At 41.9% G+C, this 15,450-nt stretch overlaps 1 protein-coding gene across 1 annotated transcript in view; it reads left to right on the plus strand.

The window, feature by feature from the left end:
- Window positions 1-15,450, plus strand: part of LOC134198467 (uncharacterized) — a 42,847-nt gene that overhangs the window by 4,479 nt on the left and 22,918 nt on the right. Inside the window, exons 8-21 of the mRNA XM_062667876.1 lie at window positions 2,792-2,948; window positions 4,386-4,424; window positions 4,495-4,560; window positions 4,623-4,722; window positions 4,944-5,161; window positions 5,724-5,895; window positions 8,446-8,681; window positions 10,130-10,342; window positions 10,496-10,582; window positions 10,643-10,774; window positions 11,189-11,341; window positions 11,453-11,515; window positions 13,247-13,321; window positions 14,718-15,065. Coding sequence (XP_062523860.1) covers window positions 2,792-2,948; window positions 4,386-4,424; window positions 4,495-4,560; window positions 4,623-4,722; window positions 4,944-5,161; window positions 5,724-5,895; window positions 8,446-8,681; window positions 10,130-10,342; window positions 10,496-10,582; window positions 10,643-10,774; window positions 11,189-11,341; window positions 11,453-11,515; window positions 13,247-13,321; window positions 14,718-15,065 — 2,059 coding nt within the window. The remainder of the gene's footprint in view (window positions 1-2,791; window positions 2,949-4,385; window positions 4,425-4,494; window positions 4,561-4,622; window positions 4,723-4,943; window positions 5,162-5,723; window positions 5,896-8,445; window positions 8,682-10,129; window positions 10,343-10,495; window positions 10,583-10,642; window positions 10,775-11,188; window positions 11,342-11,452; window positions 11,516-13,246; window positions 13,322-14,717; window positions 15,066-15,450) is intronic.

Raw genomic sequence — 15,450 nt, forward strand, 5'->3', positions numbered from 1 at the left:
GAGCACAGGCTGTGAAGCCAACTGTGGTGTGAGCATCCGAAGACTCACCAGGACCCCAGTGGCTGATTTTAAGTCACAGCAGATGACTGCTTAGGACCCCAGTCAATGACCAGGTATTCATTTATGCTTCTGAGTCTATAGAAGCAAATGTGTGTTAGCTTCTTGCTTAAGGAAATTATGGCATAGATCGCCATCACTGTGACTTGAACTTACGACCCTTGAAGGTCCTGATGTAAACAGTCCATAAGGTGACTCTCTAACCAACTGAGCTATCGCACCACATACACACACACACACACACACACACACACACACACACACACACACACACACACACACACACACACACACACACAACTAAACTAAACTAAACTAAACGTTAGTAGGTACCAAATACTGGGTACACCCCAACTTACAGCTGGGCTCCTGTTGGCACTACTCAGGAGAACTCGGCCTGCGCTAGCAATCTCTTGGAGTCGAGCCAGGTGCTGTCAGGAGCACCGGCTTGTGAAGCCAGCTATAGTGTGAGCACCTGAAGTCTCACCTGGACCCCAGTGGCTGATGTAATGTTACCTTCGATGGCCTCTCAGTCAAAGACCAGGCTCTCATTTATACTCCTGCGTCGAGAGAGGGAAATGTGTCAGTTTCTTGCTCAATGATGCCATAGCTTGCCATTAGTGTGACTTGAACTTATAACCCTGCAATGTTCTGGATGTACAGACTCTATTGAATGACTGTCTAACCAACTGAGCTACGTGCGCACGTGTGCAACACACACACACACACACACACACACACACACACACACACACACACACACACACACACACACACACACACACACACACACACACACACACACACACACACAACACAACACAACACAGCACAAACACACACACACACACACACACACACACACACACACACACACACACACACATACACAAGCACACACACACACACACACACGCTCTCTCTCTCTCTCTCTCTCTTCTATAAGGAGCTGTCGTTTATTACGGTTACGCCCTTCAGCCAGATGGCTGGGTTTCTGTGTACTACGCAGCAGCTATGGGCCGTGCTAAGCAATTTCCTGGAGCTTGGCCAGGTACTCTCAGGAGCACCGACTACGATGCCAACTGTGGTGTGGGTAGCCGAAGTCCCACCTGGACCCCAGTGGCTGATTAACTTTGTTGCAGGCGGGGGCCTTTGCCACCTCAGTCAATGACCATGTACTCATTTTTACTCCTGAGTTGAGAGAGGCAATTGCGTGTGAGTTTCTTGCCCTAGGAAATTATGCCATAGACTGCCATCACTGTGACTTGAACTTGCAACCCTGCAAGGTCCCGGATGTGATCCCTCCATAAGATGACTGTCTAGCCAACTGGGCTATCACACCACACACACCCAAACACCCACACCCACACGAACTCACCCACACCCACACGAACTCACCCACCCACACGAACTCATCCACCCACACCCACATAAACAGACACACACACAAACTTAAACACAAACACAAATGGACAAATGTTAAGCCTATTGCATTCTTTGACGTTGACCGTAAGGTCAGTTATGAACATAGCTCCTCTACCTCTAGTCCATGCGCTGTGTGGAGGCTCACAACCAGCGCTACAATCCACCTGCAGCTTGACCAGATTTGTCAAGCGGGGCACTGAGTATGGCACAGCTCTGGGAGTATACACCATGACTCACAATTACCTGACGACTGCATGATGTTATGCCAAGCCAGCGGTCTTGTCCACCCCAGTCAATGACCAGTTACTCATCTAACTCCTGATTCGAGAGAGGCAATTCCGTGTTAGTTCCTTGCCTAAGGGAATTATATTTATGCCCATCTCATTCTTGAATCTGCAACCTAAATTTTCCGGATGTTGTCATTTTCCAATTGCATTCTGTAACCAATTCAGCTACACACGACACACACACACACACACACACACACACACACACACACACACACATACACACACACACACACACACACACACACACACACACACACACACACACACACACACACACACAACACAAACACACACACAACACAAACACAAACACAAACAAAGTCGACAAATGTTAAGCCCTTTGCATTCTTTGACGTCGACCTTAAGGTCAGTTATGAACATAGCTCCTTTGCCTGTAGAAACAGGGCCTACAAGCACTGTGTGGAGGCTTAGAACCAGCACTACAATCCACCTAGAACTTGACCAGAGTCATCCAGGGGCAATTACTATGGTGCAGCTTTGAGACTGGACACCATGACTCACAAGTACTTGTCTGCTGCATGATGTTATGCCAAACCAGCGGTCTTGTCTACCCTAGTCAATGACCAGGTAGTCATCTATACTCCTGAGTCGAGAGAAGCAATTGCATATGAGTTCCTTGCTTAAGGGAATTACGCACACACACACACACACACACACACACACACACACACACACACACACACACACACACACACACACACACACACACACACACACACACACACACACACACACACACACACACACACACACACACACACACACACACACACACACACACACACACACACAGAGCAGCAATTAATCATGGAAATTGCTAGCATAAGAAATCAAATAATTGATTATTCCAATACTTTCAGTCGAAACAGCACTATCATAGTACCATCGGAGTTTTCTTAGGGATTTCTTATCTCTTTTCTTAACTTAATTACATGCTCTCTACTTTGATCAATTACTTAGCTTGTAGCATAATATCTTTAATGTTTTCCTCTGTACAGTGGTGATTGTTGCTGGACTCGCCTCAATGGAATGGAAGTCTGGGTTGGCATCAACAACAAGCCACCGGGAATTACCGCTCCTAATAAGAAGTGTGGCACTTTTGCAACTGTGCCCAGAGCAGGAACTGTGACAGCCTTTTGTCCAGACAACACTGTGGTAAGGAAATGTTTGTTGTCGGTCTGCCTATATGCTTCTGTTCTATTTTGTAGAACTTTGACTCTGACTAGCTGCTTTCACTGCTGTGATTTGTACTTTTGTTTGTCTATCTCTATCTTTGTTTGCTTGTCTACTACTCTATTGTGATTTGTGTTTGTGGTTCATTTCTCTTTGCCATTACATCTTATTTATTTTGTCTATAGTTTGTTTAAATATGTGGTTTTTCGTTTGTTTGTATCCTTTTATTAGTCTGTCTTGTCTGTCTATCAGATACATATGTTGTCATCAACGAGATCTATTACAATCTCAAAGCGTTGCAAACTAAGCAAAGAATGTGTCTTGATGGGCCTAACAGACCAATATCAAACCAACGTCTTATCTTGTACATGGCAAACATGTAAAACTTACAATAAGTTAGCAAAGTCACACAAGACACTTTTTGAATTAACATGTTGGCTTTACACTTTGTACTACACGGTCACTCTTGAATCTGTCAGTGCAATCTCTCAAACAGATTTTCTGGCCGGCTGTGAAATTTATGTAGTTTAGATCCTTATCTACCAAAATGTTTTGTCAGTCTGTCTGTCTATGTTTGTCTGTCTGTCTGTTTGTTTGTTTGTCTGTTTGTCTGTTTGTTTGTCTGTTTGTCTGTCTGTCTGTTTTTATCCGTCTGTTTGCCTGCCTGCCTGCCTGCCTGCCTGCCTGTCTGTCTCTCTGTCTGTCTGTCTGTTTGTCTGTGTGTCAATACATATATTTTTCAAACATTGTACTATTATACGTCAACAACAAATTGCTATAGTAAAGTCAAACTACCGCTACACGCACAAGAAAGAATACTAGTTAATGGAAAGTAGAGTTCAAGAGTCCAACAGTGAGAAACAGGTAGAAACAGGATGATTGCAATCTCCACAGACGATGCACTAGACCACAATGTGGACAAGGTAAGGCTACGATAATCCAATGGAGGCTGAAGCCACTAGAGAAAGTTTGAAGACTGAGGAAAGCAAATGAAGATGAAGAGGATGACAACAGCTACTTGTGAAGGAGGCACTAGTCTGTTTGTCTGTCTGTCTGTTTGTCTCTATTCAGTCTGTTCATCTTCTGCTTGTCTGTCTGACTGTCTGTCTGTCTGTCTGTCTGTCTGTCTGTCTGGTTTGTTTGTCTGTTAGTCTGTCTGTTAGTCTGTTTGTCTTTGTATCTGTTTGGTTAATCAGCTATCTCTATCTGCATATGGTTTTACTAATGATCATGTTTTTAATGTGTCCATTCATTAATGCATTGTGGTGTACATCTATTATTATTGTCTATATGTATGCATAGCGCAGTCAATCTCACTTTTATTACAGTTGATTGTCTCTTTGTTACTGTCAATAATTTGTGGTATTTAGTTATCTGATGTATCTTCTTTTCACCATTCAAATTTGATGTTGTTTCTAGGGTCAATATGTTTTCGTTCGCGTTCCTGGTGCAGGCAAGGTATTATTAGTGTAGTATTAGGTATCATTCTGTCTGCTTTTTGTCGAGACTAACATTTTTCCAACTGCAGGTCATTACTGTTTGTGAGGTTCAAGTGTATGAGCCATGTCCAAGTCAACCTCTATGTCTTAATCCTGTGAGTATTGTGTCGTAATGCCAGCGAGTCTATTTGTTGTATAACAGTGTGTTGTTGTATAGGGATGTAAGCGTGGTGCCGAGGCTAATGTTGCACGTGGGAGACCAACTAAGCATTCAAGCAATTACAACTCAGTGTTTGTTTCATCTAAAGCTGTCGACGGTAAGACTGATGTGTTTTGTTGGTTACGTTGTGTAGTACAGCCCTTGTATTGTGAGATGCATCCCTTCAATACAATAGTTTAGTGTATTGTGAGATGCATCCCTCTAATACGATCTGGTCTATTGTGATATGCATTTTAATTAATATCATAGTCTAGTTTGCATTGAGATATAGCTTCTTGCTATTATTTCATGATATAATATGACATCATCATTGAACAGGTGATTTCCGAACTAACATCAACTACTGCACTCACACTGCAACAGAGACAGATCCATGGTGGTACGTTGATCTCGGCTGTGAACGAACTGTTGCCAAGGTGACAGTCACCAACCGAGATTCATACGGGAATCGTCTAGATGGCTTCAAGGTTGCAGTGGGAAATGATGTTTCTACAAAGGGTGGAAATGGGAATGCTCCTTGTGGCGGTGGATACAAAGTAAGCATAAAGACAAGGATCGAGACATACGTATGTATCATGAAAGCACATGCAATTTGCAGTTTATATTGCATGGTTGTATAAAGTTGGAAAATGCTAGTTGTCAGCGGTAAAGATGGAAAGTTGAGTTAAGGCTAGAACGTGGCAGACATCTGTGTGTGTGTGTGTGTGTGTGTGTGTGTGTGTGTGTGTGTGTGTGTGTGTGTGTGTGTGTGTGTGTGTGTGTGTGTGTGTTTATCGAAACTACCAATACCGGCAGTATCAGCAAAGCTTGGTTTTAGTGGAACAGTCATCTCAATCAAGTACACAGACATACACATACATAACCACAAACTGACACACTCAGATCGGCACTCGCAAGCAGAATTATTGTGACACGGACAGTCAATGCCATTTGTTTTATGTACCAATTTATTCCTGGATTCTATGTCTCTCAATCAATTATTTAGATTGCTTACATCCTGTGACAGTTTACTAAGTAATCACAATAGAATAGAAACTGTTTATTATCAGGTGATCTACATTGTCATTGTGATGTTATGTCAATATTCTCTTTCTGCAGGTTGCTCAGGGCTCAACTCTAATGGTTGAGTGTCCTCGTCTTGTAGGACGATATGTGACTGTTTACTTGAAGGGCGCAGGCAAAATCTTGCAACTGTGTGAAGTGCAAGTGTTTGAACCGTGTGATGAGAGTTGCTATAACTTGGCTCTTTATCAACCATCCACGAAGACTGGTTAGTGAGACACGTTTGTTTGCTTCGTCTGATTGCTACTCAACGTGTTTGTTTGATTGTTATTGTACGGTTATTTGTATGTCTTTCTGTTTGTTTGTTTATAAGTATGTTTGTATGTTTGTCTTTCTGTTTGTTTTTTGTTGGTATGTGGTATGTCCTATATTCAATTCTGAATTCATTTATTTTTATATTTATTAATTGATATTAAATAATTTAATAAATTTTGTATTATATTTATTGATTTATATGTATTAATATATTTTTTATCAATTTATATTTATTAACTTATGTTTGGTAATCAAATATAATAAATTTGTTAAATTATCTTGTGTGTCGTCCTCAACCAGATCCGTGTGGTTTGTAAGGTTGGTGGTATCGCACGTCATAGTAATGTCATTCGTCTCCACAAACCGATCAGGATGATGCCAGTACCATCTGTTCTCCACTGGAACCCCAAAATGGGAACAAAATCTCAGTGAATGATGGAGGCCACCTGATTGTGTCGATCAGTGTAGTCCATTGGTGCCAAAGCAGTACAGCCTACCACAGTGTGGTCGACTGTTTCCAGGCCTACACTGCACATGCGGCAAGTAGGACTAGCATCACGATGTAGAATCTTGCACTCATAGTACCGAGTCCAAACAGCTTTGTCTTGAGCAGCAACAACCAGTACCTGAGTTGCAGCAGGAAGATTCGCTGCCTTTAGCCATCCGTAGGTCTCTTTCATGTCCACAAGCGGTTGCTCAGTTTGACGGCAATACTGCCCATGCATAGGTTTCCCGCTCCAGGACCGCACACGAAGAGTACTGTAACACATACGGTGATGTCTCGCATCTGTTTCAGGCGCTTGCTTGAAGCCACCTTCAACCGAGATGGATGCATTCCTGTGTAAGTTCTGCGACTTGTCGTCTGAAGCAAGACTCCTCCTGAGCTGTGCTGTAAAGCGACAAGCCATGCACTTGATCGAGTGTGAAGATGTTCCGGAGTCACACTCTCGTATCATCTGTATGAAAAGGATCAGAACTGTCAGCAAGGTAACAGTTCAGCCTTACAATACAAGATTGATATGTCGATTCAATCTGTTGTAACCCCCTACCTCCATCACTGCAAGGAGCGTATAGTCGGTCAACGTCAGCGAAAGGATGGCGGACACCGTGTGTAGAGAAGAGCTTTCTGGCCCGTCGATTGAGCTGCTGCTATTTATTAATATATTTAGTGATTTAATAAATTTATTACCGTATAACCTCGTCTAGAACAGCCGTAATAAGCGAATTTACCAGAATCCGCTACAACTCCAGCTGAGACCTATAACGGCATGCCGTTATGGGGTGAGGTGTCGTTATAAAGCGAGGTACGGTAGTCGCAGTAATACGAGGCCTATCTTTTGATATTAATATTGCGGTTGGAGACACGTGTCAATGTGGAGGATGATGCTAATGACCATGTTGACGATGTTGCCGTTGGTGAAGATTTTGACTTAAGTCAGCCGATAGCCAGAAGCAGGAAATCCTACACAGTAAGATTCAAGTTGGCGGCCGTGGACAAGCTTGATCAGCTTGGCAGCAATGTTGCACGAGCTTCAAGAGAATTGGGAATTTCAAGAGGTTGTCTACAAGCGTGGATCAAACAGAGAGAGCAGCTAGAAGAGATGATGAAAGACTGTCAAGTGTCTGTTTGAAAAAAAAAGAGGAGACTTACCAGCAACCAAGCTAAGCTTCCAGAGTCTTGTTGAATGGTTAGTTTTAAAGCGATCTACATGTTGTGCTGTTAGCAGTGAGCTAACCAAGACCGAAGCAATCAAGTTGTTTAGAGACATGCATCCGGGAGTTGACATATCAAGACGGTGATGATGATGAAGAACACGAAGAAGTAGAAACTGATTAGTGCTTACCGGTAATCTCTATGCATGGCACGTTCTTGAAGACTTAGTAGTAGTTGGTAGTACTGCTTAAGAAAAATATTAGATTTTGTTGGATGTGCAACTTGAGGCGTTGGTAAATTTCCCTCATTTACAACAGCATGCCGTTGTACCTCAAGGTATAACTGCACCCTGGTAGAATTCGTTCCATAACGGCATGCCATTCTAGACGAGGTAATTTATATTTCTTAATATATTTAGTGATTGAGCAACAACATAACAACTTTATTATTATACATACAGCAGAAAATCGCTTAGAAACACTGGCTAGAGTCAAATAACGTGTCCAGCTGTACATGATATCATTCTATCCAGGCCATATGTAATCAGCCTTTCAGTTGACTCTTGAATTTTATTAATCTGTATTAATTAATACAATTGTTAATACAATAAATTTATTAATTTCATTTATTAATTTATTTTTATTAATTTAATCATTTTTATTGGTATTAATATATTGTATAATTTAATGAATTTTTTAATTTTTAATTTTTGTGTTTGTAATATTTTTGTGTATTTCATATTTCTGTTATTGTTGTCTGTTGTTTTGTATAGTGTTTGCACAGAATGTTTGTTTTCTTTGATTTTCTTTGTCAATTCAACAAAACAGTAATAGCACTTTTTGCCTGCAGGTGGGGCAGCTTATCCTGATGCAGCAACAGACGGAAACCCGAACACAAACTACAATGGACGTTCGTGTTATCTGTCCTCAATTGTCAACGATCCGTACTTCACTCTAGATCTTGGCCATGCGACAAAGGTCGGCAAAGTGCGTTTGTGGAATCGTGGAGAATGCGCACGTTGCCCAAACGGGCTGGATAACTTTGAAATTCGAGTCGGAATGAGTACTAACGGATTGTCAAATCCAGTAAGACGAGATTGATTGTTTGTAGAAATATTTGAACGTACAGAGACGTGCAAAACAGGTTGAGAACTGAAAGAGTGTGGACAATTGACTGTTTAGAATAGCTTGAAGTTAATCTATTTGTAGATACGTTAGTTATGGCAAAGGATTGACAAGCAATGGTAAGACAGACTGGAAGGAAGGGTGAATGGATTGTTAGACAAAGACTACATTGACTGTGCAGACAGGCATTTAGTAAGCTGATTGGTTGGACACACTTTCAGACAGTTGGATGGATTGACGGACAGACAGATGGGCTAATTGACAGACAGACAGACAGATTGAAAGACACAGACAGACAGATTGAAAGACAGACAGACAGACAGACAGACAGACAGACAGACAGAGACAGATTGGCAGAGGGACAGACAGACAGACAGACAGAGAGGTTGGCAGAGAGACACAGGCAGACTGAGAGAGAGACAGACAGACAGACTGAGTGACAGACAGACAGACAGACAAGCAGACATGCAGACATAGTGTTGCTGTTTTAGTCGTAGCTATGATATATGTATCAGATAGATAGATTTTGACAGACAGACAGGCAGACAGACAGATAGATAGACAGACTGACAGACTGACTGACAGACAGACAGGACAGACAGATGTAGAATGTAGAACTTGATGTAGCTTTGGCTCATTATTGGGCAACAGACACATAGTCCCAATCTTCTAAGAAGGAAGGAGCAGTTGCTGCAAACATGGAGAACAGGAACTTAACCAATTATGGTCAAGTCACTCTCCCTGCTGCATCTTCCTTGACACTTGTTCCACTTATGTTTGAGCATTTTGGCCATCGGGGAGAACAAGTCACCAGATACCTACAGGAATTATCAACCAGTTCGACAGATGATGATAGGAATAACAGTGGTAAAGAATTTATGTGTTACTGGAGAAAACGATTCTCAAGAGCGCTACAACGTTGCAATACTGAGACTATTGCCAGGAAACTATCACGCCTTTTATCTTTGAGTTGTAGCGATGTAAACAACTATCATACTCAGTTTTTCGTACATTAGTTTGCGAGGTGTATTGACCATATTGGGTCTCTGAAACATTTTAAATAGTTTTGGTTGTAATAGTTTATATATATATATATATGAGAGAGAGAGAGACAGACAGACAGACAGACAGACAGACAGACATGCTGGCATACAGTCAGTCACATACGCATGCGTGCACACACACACACACACACACACACACACACACACACACACACACACACACACACACACACACACACACATGTACAAATAAATAGAATGACTGACTGTCTGGCTGGCTGCCTGGCTGATCGTCTGTCCAGGCATGCAAGGAAGACAGAATGAATGACAAAGAGAGAGAGAGAGCTACACAAACAAAAATTCAAATAATCAGACATTGAGAGTTGAAACACACATGTCTGTTAGGTGTGCTACTATAACAACTATCAAGTAGCGTCAAACCAAAGATACAAAGTAGCAAAGAACCAAGCTGTGGACGTCATGTGCAATGCCAATCGTATCGGTCGTTACGTGACTGTCAAACAATACGGGAGCCGGCAACTGGGCATATGTGAGATCGAAGTCTATGCAACAGGCAATTGCTACGACTCTGGATGTTACAACGTAGCCAGAGGAAAAGTGAGTCGACGTTTGTGTGATTGTGTGACGCATAAAACCACGTGTGATGCGTGTTTGTGTTCATATGTTTGCATGTTTTTTGCAATGTTGTTTAACACATTTATCAGTAATTTTTTATTGAATTCAATATTTCATTTTGTGTTTCTTATTTAGGGAGCTTACATTTCTTCTCTGTATGCGACTAAATGGCCAGCAAATAAAGCTGTTGATGGTAATTACTGGTCTAAGAACATCAACTCTGTAAGTCATTTTGATGAGTGATGATTGTAGATGAATTTATGCTACTGTACTGTGTGATAGGGATCATGCACTCACTCGAATACTCAAACGAATCCTTGGTTTCGTGTTGACTTGTGGCAAGAAATGATTATCAACAAAGTGTATTTGGCTAATCGAGGAGACTGCTGTGGTAATCGATTGACAAACGTGATGGTAAGGACCAGGGACATACAGAGTGATAAATCTACTGTACTTAAGCATGCATTTCTCATTATTGTATTGCAGAGATGCATCTCACAATACACTAGACTATTGGGTATTGAAGAGATGCATCTCACACGTTATTGGACTATTGTATTGGAGGGATGCATCTCACAATACATTAGACTATTGTATTGGAGGGATCCACCTCACAATACACTAGACTATTGTATAGGATGAATGCATCTCTCAATACATTACACCATTGCAAATGAGAGTTCATACATCTCATAATACTTTTTGTTGTTGCATTCGGCGGGTTGACCTCTGATCATTGCATTGAAGGGATGCACGTTTACTTATAATTATTACCACTAAATATTTATATTAGAAAGACATACTATTGATTTGTTGTTGTCTATTCAGGTTCGTATCGGGAATGATTATAGCAACAACGGCTTGAAAAATCCTATTTGTCGCCAAGGTCTACGAGCATTGGGTCAAGGCGCTTACAATTACTATGCATGCCCCAACATGAGAGGACGACAAATAACATTACAAATTGTCAAAACAAACGCGGTGAGTATGTGTAAAGCAAACAAGCAGCTACAACATTTTGTGTGACTGCTTGTGTCTCTACCTGTCAACTTGGGGTTTGTATTATGTACGAGTCTTTGTTTTGTACGCCAGGTGCTCAACTTCTGTGAAATTCAAGTGTGTGGAACACTCGCTCCCAACTTAGCTCTTGGAAAGGTGAGCAACGTTAATCTGAACTGTTAGTTTGAATCTGAATTCAAATCTGAATTGAATCTTTATAGTCTCTGCTTTTTGTTATTAATTTTATTATTTATTTTTATTTATGTGTTGTTATGCCCCTCCTTGATGGGCAAGTTGGGTCTGTACCCCATCTGGGCACTTGGCTGGTGAGCCCAGCAGGGTATATGTTTCTGTGTAGTCCACACGGCGATCAATGGCTAGCCAATTTGATATAGATTGCAGTTATTACAGTGACTGCGAACTCGGTAGCAGCATGCCTAGTGGATATCAATGAACACCAGGAAAGCACTGAACGTCATCGTCAATGGACTGTTTGCCAGACCACAGAAACTCCCCATCGACTGAAACGAGTCATAGTCTCATGGACAAAGCTAGAGAAACACGAGAAAGAACGACAGACAAGTGTCATAGTTTGCTGTCGTTACTGAAGTTTGAACCCCCAATCCATGGAGTGGTAGCCATTGCTGCTAACCACTAAGCCACGGCATTATTGGTCATCATCACCCTCTAGGTAGGGTAATTTGGGTCTTTGCCCACCAACCTGGCAGGTAAGTATCAGAGAGGTGCTTGTTTCTGTGTAATCCATATGGCTCTAGTAACTGGCATATCGATCATTGATTTGTGCACTACGAGGATTTCACCAGCTCTGAATACCGTATCGTAATGACTACCAGGAAAGCACTAATCCTCATTGCCAATGGTTCCCTCGCCACATCACAGGAACTCCCCATCTACGGAAACAAGTCTACTCTCACAGACATAGCCAGATAGACAGTGAGAGAGAACCAACAGACTCGCTTCATTATCTTGCTGCCGCCACCCGGGATTGAACTGACGCCATCATGGTCAGAGAACCAGAACTCTAACCACTAGGCTATATTACTATGTCGTCCTCAACCAGATCAGTCTTGTTTGTAAGGTCTCTTGTAAGCCAGGAGGCAAGCCCTGCCTCAGAGGTGTTTATGGCTGTCTAAACAGAAGACATGACTAAGTTGGATCTGAATTTCTAATTAATTTATATAGTGTATTATTTATTTTCTGTATATTTGTCGTGCGCAATCGGATCAGTCTGGTTGTAAAGTCTATTACAAGTACCGGAAGCAAACTCTACTTCAGAAGTACTTAGACCATTATGGCTGTCTAGAAAGAAGACATGACTTTACGAAGGATCCGAGCAGATCCTAGAAGCACTGTTTTCTGTAAGTGCTGCAGGTTGTGATGACCTGGAATAATGTCCAGCCACCGTGCAATACCTGCATGCACTGTGCCCAAAGCTCCCAAGACCATCGCAACCACCAGTGTTTGACAATGCCACATGCTGCTTATCTCCACTCACAAGTCGCTGTACTTTGCCAACTTTTCTGCATGTTTCTTGCCATTGTTGCCATCAGCAGGACAGCTGATATAATTTTTATTATATTTACGCCGTGCTCAACCAGATCAGTCTGGTCTGTGAAGTCGATTGCAAGTACCGGAAGCAAACCCTGCTTCAGAAGTACTTAGACCATCACGGCTGTCTAGAAAGAAGACATGACTTTACGAAGGATTCAAGTAGATCCCAGAAGAATTGTTTACTATTATTTATTTTATTATCTTTATTTATTTATATTATTGTACTTGATTTATAGTCTTTTTTAACAAAGAACGATGCTAGTACTTACGTTAAGCTGTAGTCTGTGATTTATCTTGTTCTGATTGTTTGTGCAGCCTACAGTTCAGAGCAGTACAGGCTCGAATGGTCCACCTAACCTCGGTGTTGACGGAGATTCAAACCCTACATACGTATGTTTGCTTTGTATTCTTGTAATCAGTTGTCTAAATACCCGGTGATGTACTGCACTCATTGTTTGTCTGTTTGTCTGTTTAAGGCCTGTCCACATTGGCAACTGGATCGCGATCCGATTGCTATTCAACCGCAACGCTGTCCACACTTGCAACTCTATTGCGATCGGATCGCGATCCGTCCAATCCACATCGCGAGGTGGATTCGATCGCGATCGATTGAATCCAATTAGAAATAGTGGGCGTTACCTTCACGTACGCTACGCGTGTAGTCGGAACGTCTAGCACTTCTCACTCGTCTTTGTTCTCGCTCACCTTACGTCACTGTATCAACGCTTTCTACAAGCAAAGAAACCACACGTACACATCGGTCATCAGTCACGTGATAGCGAAATGAGGCGAAGGTATCATTTTCAAAGTGCAGTGTGGACGCTCGCTATCCCGATCGGATCGCGATCCATTCTGGTCTAGTGTGGACAGGCCTTTAGTTGCAGGTTTATTTATCTGCTTGTTTGTTTCGGTTTTTCTGGTTTTTGTTGTGAATTTGTTTGCATATCTGTCTGTCTCTCAGTCAGTTTTTCGGTCTGTTTGTTTGGATGTTTGCTTTTGGTTGAATCATCCGTTTGTGTTTTCTTATTCATCAGTGTTTGTCATTGTGTTTATGTGCTCGAAATAAGGAAGTTGGCCTGACGTAAAGTTCGACCAAGGTAGCTTTTGACCAGACATCCGTCAAATTTGATTCCACATTCGCAAAATGCACAATACATATCTTATAATTAGTATGCGTAATAATTGATGCTGCAATGTGGTCCACTGAAGCAATGTGAACGTCAATCAGTGGGAACTGAAACGCAGCCATGTGAAAGCGGAGACACGTGTAAGCCTGCTAATTGCATAGAAAGAGATAAAAACAGTGGCCTGGTTACAGAACTCCACTCAACGGATGGGTGGCCAAAGGACTGGGATGGCTGCCTTACCTAGACACATTCAAAACCTGCAGCCACAGCCAGAGAAATGAATTGAACCCAACCACATGGTCATTAATGCAACACCTAGAATGGTACACCAGCTGCTTCTTATTGTAAGACACCGAAAGACTTAGTGTTGCCACCTCTGTGTCAGACATAGGATACTGCCTTGTACATATACAGGTTGCATGCTTGACAGTTTTGGCTTGTTCTAAGCTCACGTTGGTTTGCAAAAAAGCAAGATTCCTTGGCTACAATTCAAATTGTTTTACTGGACCTTGGATGTTCATTCATTTATTCAGTTACCTTAGCACAAGTGGCAATATTGACTGGACAATGTTCGATGGTCTGCCACTATTTCGAGCTCTGCTGTGTATGTCTGTTTATGATATTACGTTTATATTGTTAAATCTTTCTACTACTGCCAGACTAAAGGCACTTGCACACACACCACCTCAGAGAAGAATCCATGGTGGCGTGTCGACCTTCAAGACGAGTACTTAGTGACAAGCATTCGGATCACTAATCGAGGAGACTGTTGTGAAAGCCGGCTGTGGGGTATTGAGATTCGCATTGGCAACTCGCTTGACTTTGAAGGAAACAATAATGCCAAATGTATATCAAAGATGTGGAATGTTCCTAAGGGTGCAACACACACTGTGATGTGTAATGCCGGCTACGGAGTGAAAGGTCGGTATGTGAATCTCCTCATTCCGGGGGATAACAAGATTTTGACTTTCTGCGAGTTGATGGTCTTTGGCACACGGGACAAACAGGTTGGTTGATTGTTAGTTGTTGGTTGGTACACATTGTGGGGTATGAAAACTGTGAGAAGGGTTCCTAGGAAAGGAGAATGGAAACTATAGGGAAAACGCATGATTGATGAGTAGAAGAGTATTGATAGACAAGGACTGTTTGTAGGCAACAAGAGAGGGAGACAGTTGAGTTGCCTGAATGGACATACACACATACTGACAACAGAACAGTCTAGTGTACAGTTAGGCACAGAAAGACGAAATGACACACAAACAGACAGAAAGATGACGATGACAGAGACATCGGTAGTAGCATTCAATGGATTGAAATCATGTAGTTTGAAGTTTCAAGTTTAGTGATTGAATTTTATGTAGAATCAAATATTATGGCATTAATTGGACAGGC

Source organism: Corticium candelabrum, chromosome 2 (assembly GCF_963422355.1).
Source record: "Corticium candelabrum chromosome 2, ooCorCand1.1, whole genome shotgun sequence".
Taxonomy (NCBI): domain Eukaryota; kingdom Metazoa; phylum Porifera; class Homoscleromorpha; order Homosclerophorida; family Plakinidae; genus Corticium; species Corticium candelabrum.